The 11,802-nt window shown below is 54.5% G+C and overlaps 1 protein-coding gene across 2 annotated transcripts in view; it reads right to left on the bottom strand.

The window, feature by feature from the left end:
- LOC105567340 (MAP kinase-interacting serine/threonine-protein kinase 1) overlaps positions 1–8,511 on the bottom strand; it is a 21,098-nt gene extending 12,587 nt beyond the window's left edge. For both annotated transcript variants that reach the window (XM_012022140.1, XM_012022142.1), the window contains exon 1: positions 8,051–8,511. In XM_012022140.1, the coding sequence (XP_011877530.1) occupies positions 8,051–8,105 (55 nt within the window). In that variant the 5' untranslated portion in view covers positions 8,106–8,511. The remainder of the gene's footprint in view (positions 1–8,050) is intronic.
- Between the last annotated feature and the right edge of the window lie 3,291 nt (positions 8,512–11,802).

The following is an 11,802-nucleotide window of genomic DNA, read 5'->3' as shown; positions in this document are numbered from 1 at the left end:
CATCGTGGACATAGGCCTTAAAAGTCACGAGCTTTAAGTCGCCGGAGTTCTAGAGTTCTTAATCTTTGGTTTTCGAGCGAATTCCATCGTTCGAAGTGTTGAAGACTAGAGATACTCTAGATAGAGACTGGCCACAGTAGGTTCTCTTTCTGATTGGGTCAGGAAATATGGCGCGGACTCGGGTGAATCGGCTAGTCTCTGCCTAGAGTATCTCTGGTGAAAACTGGAGGCGCATATCACGTCACGACGGAACGACGGTACCGTCAAGCGGGAGAGAAACATTTTCATTGAAAATCGCCGCGTGTTTCGTCGCCCCTTCCCGGCCGGTACTTCTCCTCTCCCCCTCCCCCATCTCCATGTAATAAAACACGCGAGACAGGGAAGGGCGAGTCCCAGGATTCCACAGGGGTGCCGCGCGATTGTAGAGGAGGACCCGAACCTTCGGAGAACCCCCGGCAGGGATGGGGAGTGCGTACGCGCGATCGATTTAGCCGGGGGTAAATGAAGATGGGAATAATTCCCCTCGTGCACACGCTTCCTCCCTTCGCGAGCGCAACAATGGTGTAGCGTTCTCGAAGCCTCTGTAGTTTCTCCGCCGCGCGTTTCGGACACGTGTACGTACGTCCCGGAATACTCCGAGCGGCCGTGAGAGTCGGACCGGACTCAGCAGCATCGGTTAACTTCGATCTTATCGTTAGTTTAATTCTTCTTTGCCTCTTTCCAAGGTAAAGCCTAATCTACAATGTGCTCTCTGCGTCTAGAAACATTCGATTTTATATAAACCGATCGAAACGCTTAACAATTGTTTTTAACGTATTTATTGGCTACAAAATAGAATGCTTCTAGACACAGATAGTACATCGTAGATTAGGCTTACCAGTTGGGAAGAAACTAAGGACGAATTAGACTAAGAGCAAAGTGAAACGACATTGGTGAAAACGGGCATGAGACTCGACTTTTCCAACGTCGTTTGACTTTGATCTCGGTCTTAATTAGACTAATTCGTCCTTTGTCTCTTTCCAACTGTTACCTCAGAAGGAGAGAAAGAATGCGTTAAACTGACAATGAGGTTTAAAGTTAAGCGACGTTGGGAAAACCGGGCCTAGCGGAGAGTCGCGCGCGAGTCAGCCGATCGCGCGTTCCGAGAAGAAAAATTTCTCGGAGGTGAAACCCGGCCTGAAGCGCCTAACGTCGGCGCCTCGCGGCCGTAACGACCGGGCGGCTCGATTTTGTACAGGCCGCGTAGACAGGTAGGTTCTCTCTGTCCTCGCACTTTCTAATTCAGCCGCTAAAAATGGGACCGCGTCGGTCGCCGATATACGTCGGCGCCGTCGCGTGGATCGTGTGCCGGCTCGTCGCCGGTTCGGCGTTTCCCTCTCCGTTTCTCTCTCCGCTGGGAAAGTTCACTCGCGCGCGGAGGCGAAGGCGCAGAGCGCGGCGCTCACCGGTAACCGGTACGCGATTCACGATCCGCGTGTTAACGGAGATACACGGCGGCGGGCAGATATTTACGCGAGATGTGTATCGCCCGGCCCGGGGTCACGCTACATATCGTTTCCGCGACCGCCTCGTCGAAGCGAGATAGCCTCGCGACCGAGCTCGAGGCTTTCATCGAGATAAATCGCGCCGATATTAATTGCGCTTACTCGAATCTCGGTATTCTTTGGAGCGCAAGTTTCTTCGTTTAGTTTGTATCGTGGAGTCCAAGGTGGAGTCTGTATAAGGACACCGAACTCTCGTAATCAGAGTAAGCCGATGTCTTTGAGACTTAAGTCTATCACACAATGCCAGGCAACAGGAACAGGGAATAGAATTTCTGACGCGTTGGATTGGTTGGGAGAAAATTTCCGACGAATCCAACGCGTCAAAAATCCTATTCCCTATTCCTATTGCCTGGCATTGTGTGATAGGTTTAATTGTTAGTCGTTCCGAAAAGAATCACGGGGAGCGCAGTCAACGGAAAACTCGATTCGCATTCGTGCGTGTCACATGGTTGTCATATGCATGAGGCATTTGTGAGAGTTCGTGAGAGAGAGAGAGATGAGGAGGTGGATTTTGTATCTCTGAAACTTATGAAAATTACAAAAGTGAGCGAATTCGCAGGTTGAAATTATAAATATTCTAGTATTCACTCAATTTTGTAATTTTCCTAAGTTCCAGAAATCGGCCCCCAGATAATAACGGTTGTACGCTACTTTTTCCGTGTACAAGGGGTGAGCCGGTTGCGAAGGAACAACGCATAATTCTTCAAACGCATTGAAATCTGTGCGCAATTATAAACGGCAAACTGTACTTTCAGGATCTCCATAAATTCCGTCAAGCAACAAAGACTCCTCGATTCACGTTAGACCAGCCGACTGGCCGAGGCTGAGAACGAGAATACTCGATCTCCGCTCGTTCGCGGGGAAAAGTTTCGACCGCGAAGAGTCCCGAGAGTCAGTCGAGCGCGGCCGAGTCACCTCCCGAGGAATCTCAATCGGCCTTTTCGAGCGCGACGATGTACGCGACGGGTCGGGACGACACGGTGGCGAAATCGCGCCGGTAAACGTGTCTTCCGGGCGACGCGGAAGAGACGCGCGCGGGCGCGCGTGGGCGACGATACACAGTGCGCGGCCGATGAGCGACAAAGTGGCGGCGCGGGCGAGCGAACAGACTCCACGGCACTCCTTCGTGAACGGACGGACACCATGCTCGCGGGTCGTTGGCGTGGGTCGAGGAGAAATCAGAGCCGGATCGGGAACGAGTGCTGGCGCGACTGTGGGCCGCAGTCGACTCATCTCTTTCTCTCTCTCTCTCTCTCTCTCCCTCATTGTCTCGGACGACCGTGACGACTGGAGAACTGTCGAGGTTTTCCGCGAGGAATCGAGTCGAGGCGCGACAACGAGGAGAGACGCGCGGTCGAATTGGAGCCACGAGGATACCGGCTCTCGAGTCGCTCGAGGCGACTCGATTGTGGGTGCACGCGAGTTATAATTAACTCGCGCGACCGGATGACTGCGTTTTAATCGATGACAAATATAGTTTTCAAGCCAGGGCTCGGACACGGCACGGCGACAAGACGAGGAGTCGCTTCATCGCGCCGGGGAGAGGGGGGGCATCCGGGGAGGCGAGTCGTTGTTAATCGTCGCGTTTCTAAGAATTCTAAGAGACCCGGAGCGTCACTCGAGCGCCTGTCGTCGCGCGAAGACAATGGCTAGGCAAGAGGTTTAGTTAGCGATTATTCCCCCAAAAAATTGGAAAAAGCAACCGAACCTTTGAACATCGCCACACCCAGAAAAGTTTCTTTGAAATCAAAAAAGTCTTGTTGCAATTTTGACCTTACTATAGACTGTTCATTTCATTTCAAAGAAATTGTTTCTTTATTTGATTAAGACTGAGATTTCTAAGACAATTCATATCTTCAGATCCAGCAAATGTCTTAGTACAAGTAAATAAAAATTTAGTAGACTCAAAGAAACATGATTTCAACGCATCTCATTTGTTTAACCTTATCCTTTTTCTCGCCGGAAAATCGGCGCCTTTTCAACCAACCCTTGTGTCGGGTGTCAGGTATTTTCACGCGCGATATCATAATTTCGGCGGCGCGGCGAAATGTATTTTCGTGCCTCGCGCCGGTCGCCGCCGACGCCGCACGACGACCGACACTACGAGAGTTCAATGACTGGCACAGAAAAGGAACGCCGCCATCTTACGCGAGATATGCGTGCACGATAGTGTTCTAACTGCGCGCGCGCGCGCACGCGCTGCTGATTACGCGCAAATCATCACGGGGGTGATTCCCTTACGTAAGTCGTCGAGAAGACGTCGAATCACCCGAACGAGGAAACGGAGGAGACGTACTTGGTTTTACGAAACGCTTAAAGCTAATCTACAATGTGCTCTTTGCGTCTGGAAACATTCTATTTTATACACCGACAGAAAAAAAAATGGTTGCAGTTATCGCAATCTCACTATAATTTATAGTCATTTTAGGAGCCAATCACATTTTTATGATTCTTCAAACTACGTAAGTTATGGTTGACCCAACAATGTATTAGGTATAGTTCTAATTATAGTTTATTATATTTCTAAAGCTTATATTTTATAGTAAATTTTTTAAATAGTTGGCATCACTGTGTCTCTATGGTTGCTATCACTAATACCATAGTAATAATTACTATAAAAATAATAATAACTATAATTATTTTACTGTGCAATTATAGTTTCAAATACTACATATTATTCTATCAGTGTATAAGCGAATCAAAACGCTTAAAAACTTAGTCGACAATTTACGATTGTACAATGTATAATGTACAATTTATCAACTTGCCCGAGTTTTTTTAAAGGTATTTCTTGGCCACAAAAGAGAACGTTTCAAGGAACACATTGTAGACTAGCCTCTAGACGAAAGTCGTACCCCACGCTCAAGTTTATGGGCGAATTGTCTCCCGATCGGAAGACAGGAGGCAAAGAATTAAAGGAGAACAAGTCGAGAAGACGTCGGCGCGCGACGCCAACAAATGCAGGCCCTCGCGGATGAAAATCAAAGAGACCCGACTTATCAGATTGAAAGTAAATAGGCACACGTGCCGCTTCCGAAAACTGGGCCGTCCTGAGCAAACAGGTCGGCGATAGGAAACAGCTACTGTTTACTTTAATTATTTCGAGGGAGCTTTGTCCGCGGCACCGAGCCGTGATAGGGCCCGGTCTCCTCGGTCGACCGGACGAGATTTCGGGAGGAAGGCGAGTCGCGTACGGCGTCGTCGCCGTTAACGGTCGCGTGAGCAATTAAAGCGACGGTACGCGGGCTACGCTCGTCGCCTAATTAAAGGGTCAGGCGGAAAGGGGAGCGATCACGCGACTCGCCGGAGCGCGACTCCCATTTTTCCAGTTCTTATCGTTACGTCAGGCTGCACATGTGTTACGCGGAGCGATCTCCGTCCCGCCGGCTACGCTCGGCCCATCTCTAGCCCGCGATCTATCTGCGATCGTTCGCAAGGGAGAATCAGGATCATTACTTATTCCCTAAAGCTGGAACTTGGTCCAAGAGCTGCGTCCGAGTTCTAGCTTTTCAGCTTTTCCGTCAAAGATGCAGGCTGATTGGCTACACGTTTCTCGGAGCTAGGACTCGGACGCAGTTTTTGAACCGTGGACACGAGGCTTAAGAACAATACGAAAAAAAAAACAATTTAAACAGCGAGCGGGAAAGCATGTAAAAAGAAAGAAAGAGGTCTCGCGCGGTAAACTCGTGAAATCGCAGTTACACTTGTCGCGCTTCTGCCCGCGCAGTCATCGGGTGTATATTTGGGCGCCGCGTCGCTTTGTCCCTCGTCGTTTCGCTCCGGGATAACGCGTCGGTCCCGGCGGTTCTCTCAACCCGCGGCCGAACATCAAAACTCTCTCCTCTCCTCTCCTCTCCTCTCCCTCGCTCGCTCCGACCGGGCGATCGAACGAGTAAACGGCCGTGCGCACTCGTCCGTTTATACAACGCCGAACTCTCTTTTGTTCCGCGTATCGTACGCGTCTCCCTTTAAGCGCGCGGCGAGTTGACATGCGCGGCTCCGGGACCCTTCCACCCTTCGTTCTTTGTTTGGGTCGCCCTATAACCGACTGGCGCGCTCTCCCTTCGCGCCGCGAGCCGCCGAGAGCGCCCGAAACCCCCTTTCGAAACCTCATATACCGACTAACCCACTTGTTCCCCCTCTTCCCCTCCCCTGCCCTGCGCCACCGCTCTATCCTCCTCCCGAAAAATAATCCGTCGTGCCAGCGAGGCGAGGCGACGCGACGCTCGACGCCGCTCGGAAGCGACGTTGCAAAATATGCGCTTCGCGCGCCGAGTCCCTCCCGCCCCGAAAATACCGTCCCGCGGCGAGTTCGCGGGGACATTGGCGCGAGATCGTCGCGTCGAACGGGATTAGATTCAGCGAGATTCGATCCGCGCGAACGCAGCGAAACGGGACTTGGCGGACGCGGGCGAAAATGCCGAGTCTCGCTCGGTCTCGTATTCGCACCTCGCTCCGATTTCCGCTCGTCCTTTTTCGCTTGGGTAAGGAGAGGTCGCGGAGGCAACGATTGCAATTTTACACGCACACGCGCGCGCGCGCGCGCACGCCGATGAGCTGCGTCAATGAACGAGGAGCACGGACGAGTCGAGGATCATCGAGCCGGGAGATGATTATGCGAAACGCGTTTGTTTCGTCATCCTGTTATTTCGGACGCTAACCGCGCGTCCGTTTCACCTTATTACGCCGCTCGACGCGAGGGGGGGGGGGGAGGGACGGGGAGGGCTGGGGTTGCATAATTCGGACGTGGCGCCAGCCCCGCGTATTTTTCCGCTTTTAGACATCGCGAGGAGACCCGGTGCTCGCGGTGCGATTACCGGCCGGCTCTCTCCCGACGGCTGGCCGACCGGGGGAGAATTCACGGGAAAGCGAACGTAAACGACGAGCGAGCCCGGCGAAGGTGTATCGCTCTTGTTGTCAGCTGCGCCGAGAGACGCGTGGAATCTCGATCGACGGCGAGGACAAGCGCGGTGACGCATCGCGACGGGTTTCCTCGTCGACGAGCGTTCGAACCGAGGCTCGTCTGCGCGTTTCCACGTCCGACTCGCGATCCGCGACTCGGGACCTCGGGGTCACTTCTGTAAAAACACTTTAATCACACAAATCGAAGGCAAGCTAAATACAAAGACGTTTCTTAATCGAGAATCGAGAAAACTTGACAATTCGTCAGCGACGTCGCGACAACTTCGCGGACAAAGGCTTGGAGCGTAAAACACTGGGGTAAATTCTGTATCTTACACTACAGTGAAAATGCTGAGAGTAAGTAGTCTCTGTCCCTTTCTAACTGTCCCCTTGGAAACAGAGCCGCTCGCTTCGAGCATTTTCGCTGCGTTGTAAGACACAGAATTGACGTTCTCAAAGCACACAATACTGATAACATATGTTTAAGCTGAAATTAAATTAAGAAAACCACAAAGACGTATGCTCAAATATATCCAATTCTGTGTCTCAAACCAACGGTGCACGATACTATTTTTTTCTACTGGATTACTTACATGAGCCAATCAGGATTTAGCTTTAAGTCGCCTGATCTAAAACTCCGCGTCCTTATTGGTTCTCGTAAGCAGGCCAGTAAGAAAAATTGTATCGTGTGCCGTTGGCTTTACAATACAGCCGAAAATGCTACGAGTGGCTTTGTCTTTTTCTAGGGGGGACGGCTAGAAAGAGACGAAACTACTCACTTTTAGCATCTTCGCTATAACGCAAGATACAGAATCGACCACCTCCTCGTCCGAGTTGCCGGACGGGCGCGTTAAATTCGTTGAGAATTAAATTAAAGAGACGCCTGCCTAGAGAGTAGGGAGGTTCAAACCCTGGCCAAGGTAATATTTTGCACAATGAATTTTTGCGTCGAAAACACGTTGCCAGTTATGGACGATTGAAAGCTTAATTATCGTTAGTCATGTGCCGGCGCCAAATAATTCTTCATGTTCCTCGAGAATTGTCGTCCATCTGTTTCCGTCGGGAAGAAATCGTGGCCACCGAGCGAGTCGCCTTGGTCGCCGGCGGGTGCCGGCTTCTAGAAAGCTTTCTCTCTCTTTCTCTCTCGCGCTCCTTCCGCGGCGGCGATTCGTATTCGCGACGCGGGTTTCCGCGACGGGGAGCGTAATCGCGTGCGCGTCCGTCCGGCGCGCGGCTTCCGTCCTCCCGTCGGCGACTGGAGCGTGAAAAACTCCCTCCCTCCCGCCCCGCGACAACGCGGTGAAAACGCGAAATCGTGTAAAGAGCGTTCGCCCCGGCGCCCGTCACCGGGTCGTTACACATCGACCGGCGAAAATGGCCGCCGCCGGCTCGCAAAACAAACGTAGACGCGCGACCGCGACTCTACAGCGGGCGGTTCCACCCCGACGGATCCTTTTTCCCGGCGGAGTCGCCGGCGGGGAGCCGGAAAAGTGCGGCTCCTCGCGAACCCTCGACGGGCAATGCTAGATCGTGGGCTCCGATCAATCTCTCTCGCGCTGCACGCAACTGGACGGGGGTTTTTTTTTCCTTTTTATTCAACTCACCTCGCCCGGCCTCCTGAGTGCCGTCCTCTCGCTCCTCCAGAATCTTCTCCACCATGGCTACCTCTCGCGTACTCTCGCCGCCCGCGCGAACGATCGTCCGGGGAAAGATCGGAGAAGTATCTTCCGGTTTCACACCGCCGGCCTCGGGTGAGACCAGTCCTGCGCCTCCCGCAACTCGCGCCGATAGCAATAATTATAAAAAAGAGTCAGTCGTATATACAAAAAACCCTATCCACTAAGATACTGATATAATCTTTCTTCGAGCGACGTTTCTCTCTCCCTCTTTCTCTCTCTGGGTCTCACGTCACTCGCCTCTCTCGCCCTCTCTCTCTCGCTCCTCTTCGTCTCCTTTTTCTCGCGAAGAAGGTCGATGTATATCAGCGTCGATATCACAGATGTAAATAAATATATAAAGCCTATCCCTTTCTCTCTCTCTCTCTCTCTCTCTCTCTCTCTCCCTTTCACCCTCTCGCTCTCTCCCTCTCTCTATATATATATATATATATATGTATATATGTATGTATATCTCGCTTCCGCGCAGTCGCTCGTCCTCCTTTCTCGCGAAGATGACACGTCCACAGGTGCTGCTGATAACGATGTTGTTTTTTGAATAAATACTATCACAGACTTTGACACTGCACTTTCTCTCGGTCGGTCATCCTCCGCTCTCACTCGCTCCCCCCTCTCTATCTCTCTCTCTCTCTCTCCCTTTCTCGCCCTCGGCGTCGATCTTATTCGCCGGTGTGTCTTCCTTCTCTCGCAACCGAGCAGCCAAGCCCTTCCGCCGTTGAGAAGCTAAAGCTCTCGCTGTCAGCCTCTCGCCAGAACCTTCTCCGCGACCTGCTCTTCGCTGCTGCTGCGGCTGCTACCGCCGCTGCTGCCACCACCTCCTCCTCCTCCTTCTCCGCCGCCTCCTCCGCTTCCTCGCCCCGCTCCTCCGCAGCTGCCACCCAGCTGAAGGTTTTTAACCGGATGCACCGGGCCTTTTCGCACGCGAAAGCCCCGCGATGGTCGTCGTGGCTCCGTCGTCGCTATCGCACAGCCTCTCGCACGTAGCGGCAATCGGGCTCGGAAGCGCATTAAAAACCCTTCGTCTAACACATCTGGCCTCTCTTCCACATCACCGTCCCTCACTGCTCGGCAGTTGGTTTCCGACTGAGCTCGACAAGATGGCCGCCCCTGCTTACTAACACTCGGCGGCCCGCCTCGCCGCGACCGCCCCGCGCCCACGAGCGGCGCCGCGGCCGACTCTGCGCGGGGGCACCTCTCGCGCCACCGTCGGCCGGCGAATCACGAGGCTCCGTCGACGCCCTGCGAGTCACGTAGGCAACGTGGTTCTCAGACAACGGCTCCCGCGACCCCCGACTCCCGGCCCAGAGCGAGGATGATGACGCAAACGCGAGCCGCGATGGCATCGAGCGCGATCCCTCGCGGCCCCGCGTTCGCGACTGTTTCCGCGCGTCGTTCGTTTTTTTTTTCCCTCCCTGTCGCCTCGACGACGTTCGTCCGGACGTGCGGACGGGGACGAGTACCGGAGAACGCGTTAAGAAGTTGAGATAGAATTCCGCGTAGCGGGAGGGAGGGGCGCCTTCGAATCTGCCCGACGACGCTTCGAGAGCTCGTCCGCGCTTCTACGTCGCGAGGCCGGGGCGCGTTCTCGAATCGTCTCGCGCGGGCGCGGCGAGTGAGAGCCGCTGGGCCCCGCTCACGCTCGCCGGCTCCGCCATTTTGCGCGTAATAACACGGGAGCGGTTTTCTACGTCGTACGCGGCGCCGTCCAACCCCTGGAAAAAAAAAAGGGAGAGGACGGAGAATCGGAGCTCTCTTCCCTCGGCGCGCGAAGGAGGGTGCCCGCCGCTCTTTCCCGCCCCGCGGTCCCTCGACGCGGGCCGAGGAAGGAACCGCGGGGCCGAAATTGTCGGACAAGGACGGCGGACGAGCGACGCCGGTGGAGCGCGTCGCGCTCCGCTCCGCGGCTCGCTTTCGGCGGCGCGCGGGATGCGCGCGCAGGGCCGTTCTCCGGTCACGTACGCCGCGGCGGGTATGGGGGGGGGGGGAGGGACTCGCGCATAGAAACGAGCGAGCGAGCGCGGGGAGGAGGCGAGAAGACGGCGGAGCGCGGAGCGACGCGCACGTGAATGCGTTGTAGCGCGCATGTGTTGGTCCCGGGCCTCTTTCTCGGTACGACGCGAATGTAGGCGCGGGGCGTTTAATTCGTATATTAATTCCACGGTTACCTCGGCACTCGGGCGCTTTCTCGCCCTCCCTTTTTCTCTCTCTCTCTCTCTCTCTCTCTCTCTCTCTCTCTCTCTCTCTCTCTCTCTCCCTCTCTTTTTCTGTCGCGCACGTAACGCGCGTACACGCGTGACACGCGCGCGGATTCCGATCCGGACGATGCCGCGGCGACTTGTTGCCAGTGAGGCAGGATCGGCACCGCGCCAATTTCAACGCGCATTATTACGCGATCGCCGTCGCGTGATTCAATAACCCGGGACGCCCTTTCTCCTCGCTTTTCCGTCTTCCGTTTCTCTCCTTCTCGAGCGCGCGCGCGCGCCTCTACCGCCGCGGTTACACCTGCGATCTCCAGGAAGGCGACCAACGCGCGGATTCTCAACAGTCGCGGATACACTCGTTTCTCGACGTGGATTTCTTCCTCGCGTAGAGTCTGCCAGTAAAAGAAGAACAAACGCGTTGAATGAAAGAGCACTTCGTGTATCCTGATGTACTAATAGTGTCTCTCATTCTTTCCCGTTTGACTTCCATGTCAGTCCTCGCGCAAACGGAGGAACCTTTCCCGCGTAAGTCGAGGACCCGGCGTAATTAACTCGACGAAAAATTACGTAAAAGTCAAGCGCATATCGTAACGTGCTAACAATGCCTCTCGCTCCTTGCCGTCTGATTTCCATTTCGGTCTTGGCGCAAACGGAGGGATCGTTTCCGCGTAAATCGAAGGAGCGAGCGTAATTAACTGCCGCGGCAATCGCCTGCCGATAGGGCGCGTCCCTTCGTGTTGAACGATACGACGCCGCGCGCAGGCCCTCGTCCTACGCGACGGCGGAGTTGCCGATTTTTGAAGGCGACGACTAGTCAGCCGTGACACGTCGCGCCGTCGTTGGAGCGAACGTGCCGCGGCGCTTTATCGTTAGAACCGCGCAGCCGGAGGTAGGGACGAATGTGACCCCGAACTGCGTCGAATTCGCCTGAGCCGCCTCGCGCGGCGCCCAAGGAGTCGGAGGGGACTCGCGTCATCGTTACGTAATCCCCCACGTTAGACAATGGAACGGACGAGAGGGCGCGGAACGAGCGCGCGCGCTGTTATTGCCAGTTTACCGAACTTTGTTTATCGTTCCGAAGCGCGACGCACTTCCTCATGTAAACAGGCGTCGGTGCCAACGGCGCGCACGCGCACGCGCATCACCGGGTATCGGGCCCCCGTCCGGGAGGCGTGCGCGGCATACACGAAAACGAAAATAATGCACTATCGCCGTCGAGCGCTGCAACGTGAGATTAGGCGTTTACGTCAACTCGCATCGTTATCTCGGTGAAAATATCAGCCGATTAATTTGTCCCGCGAAAAATGGGGGCGAGAAAGAGAGGAAAAGAGGGGGAGGGCGAAGAGGGCACGAAAGGGCGCATCATCGTAGTTTTAATCTCCGGTCTCGCTGATGTCGCTGGCGCCCCTTTCAAGGTCGAGGGGGAGGGAGAGAGAGAGAGAGAGAGAGGGGGGGGGGGAGAGAGAAAGAGGAGAAATG

This window comes from Vollenhovia emeryi, unplaced genomic scaffold (assembly GCF_000949405.1).
Source record: "Vollenhovia emeryi isolate VEMERY1.0 unplaced genomic scaffold, V.emery_V1.0 DF939138.1, whole genome shotgun sequence".
Lineage (NCBI taxonomy): Eukaryota > Metazoa > Arthropoda > Insecta > Hymenoptera > Formicidae > Vollenhovia > Vollenhovia emeryi.
The sequence above is the reverse complement of the archived record's forward strand: the minus strand, read 5'-3'. Positions and strand labels throughout refer to the sequence as shown.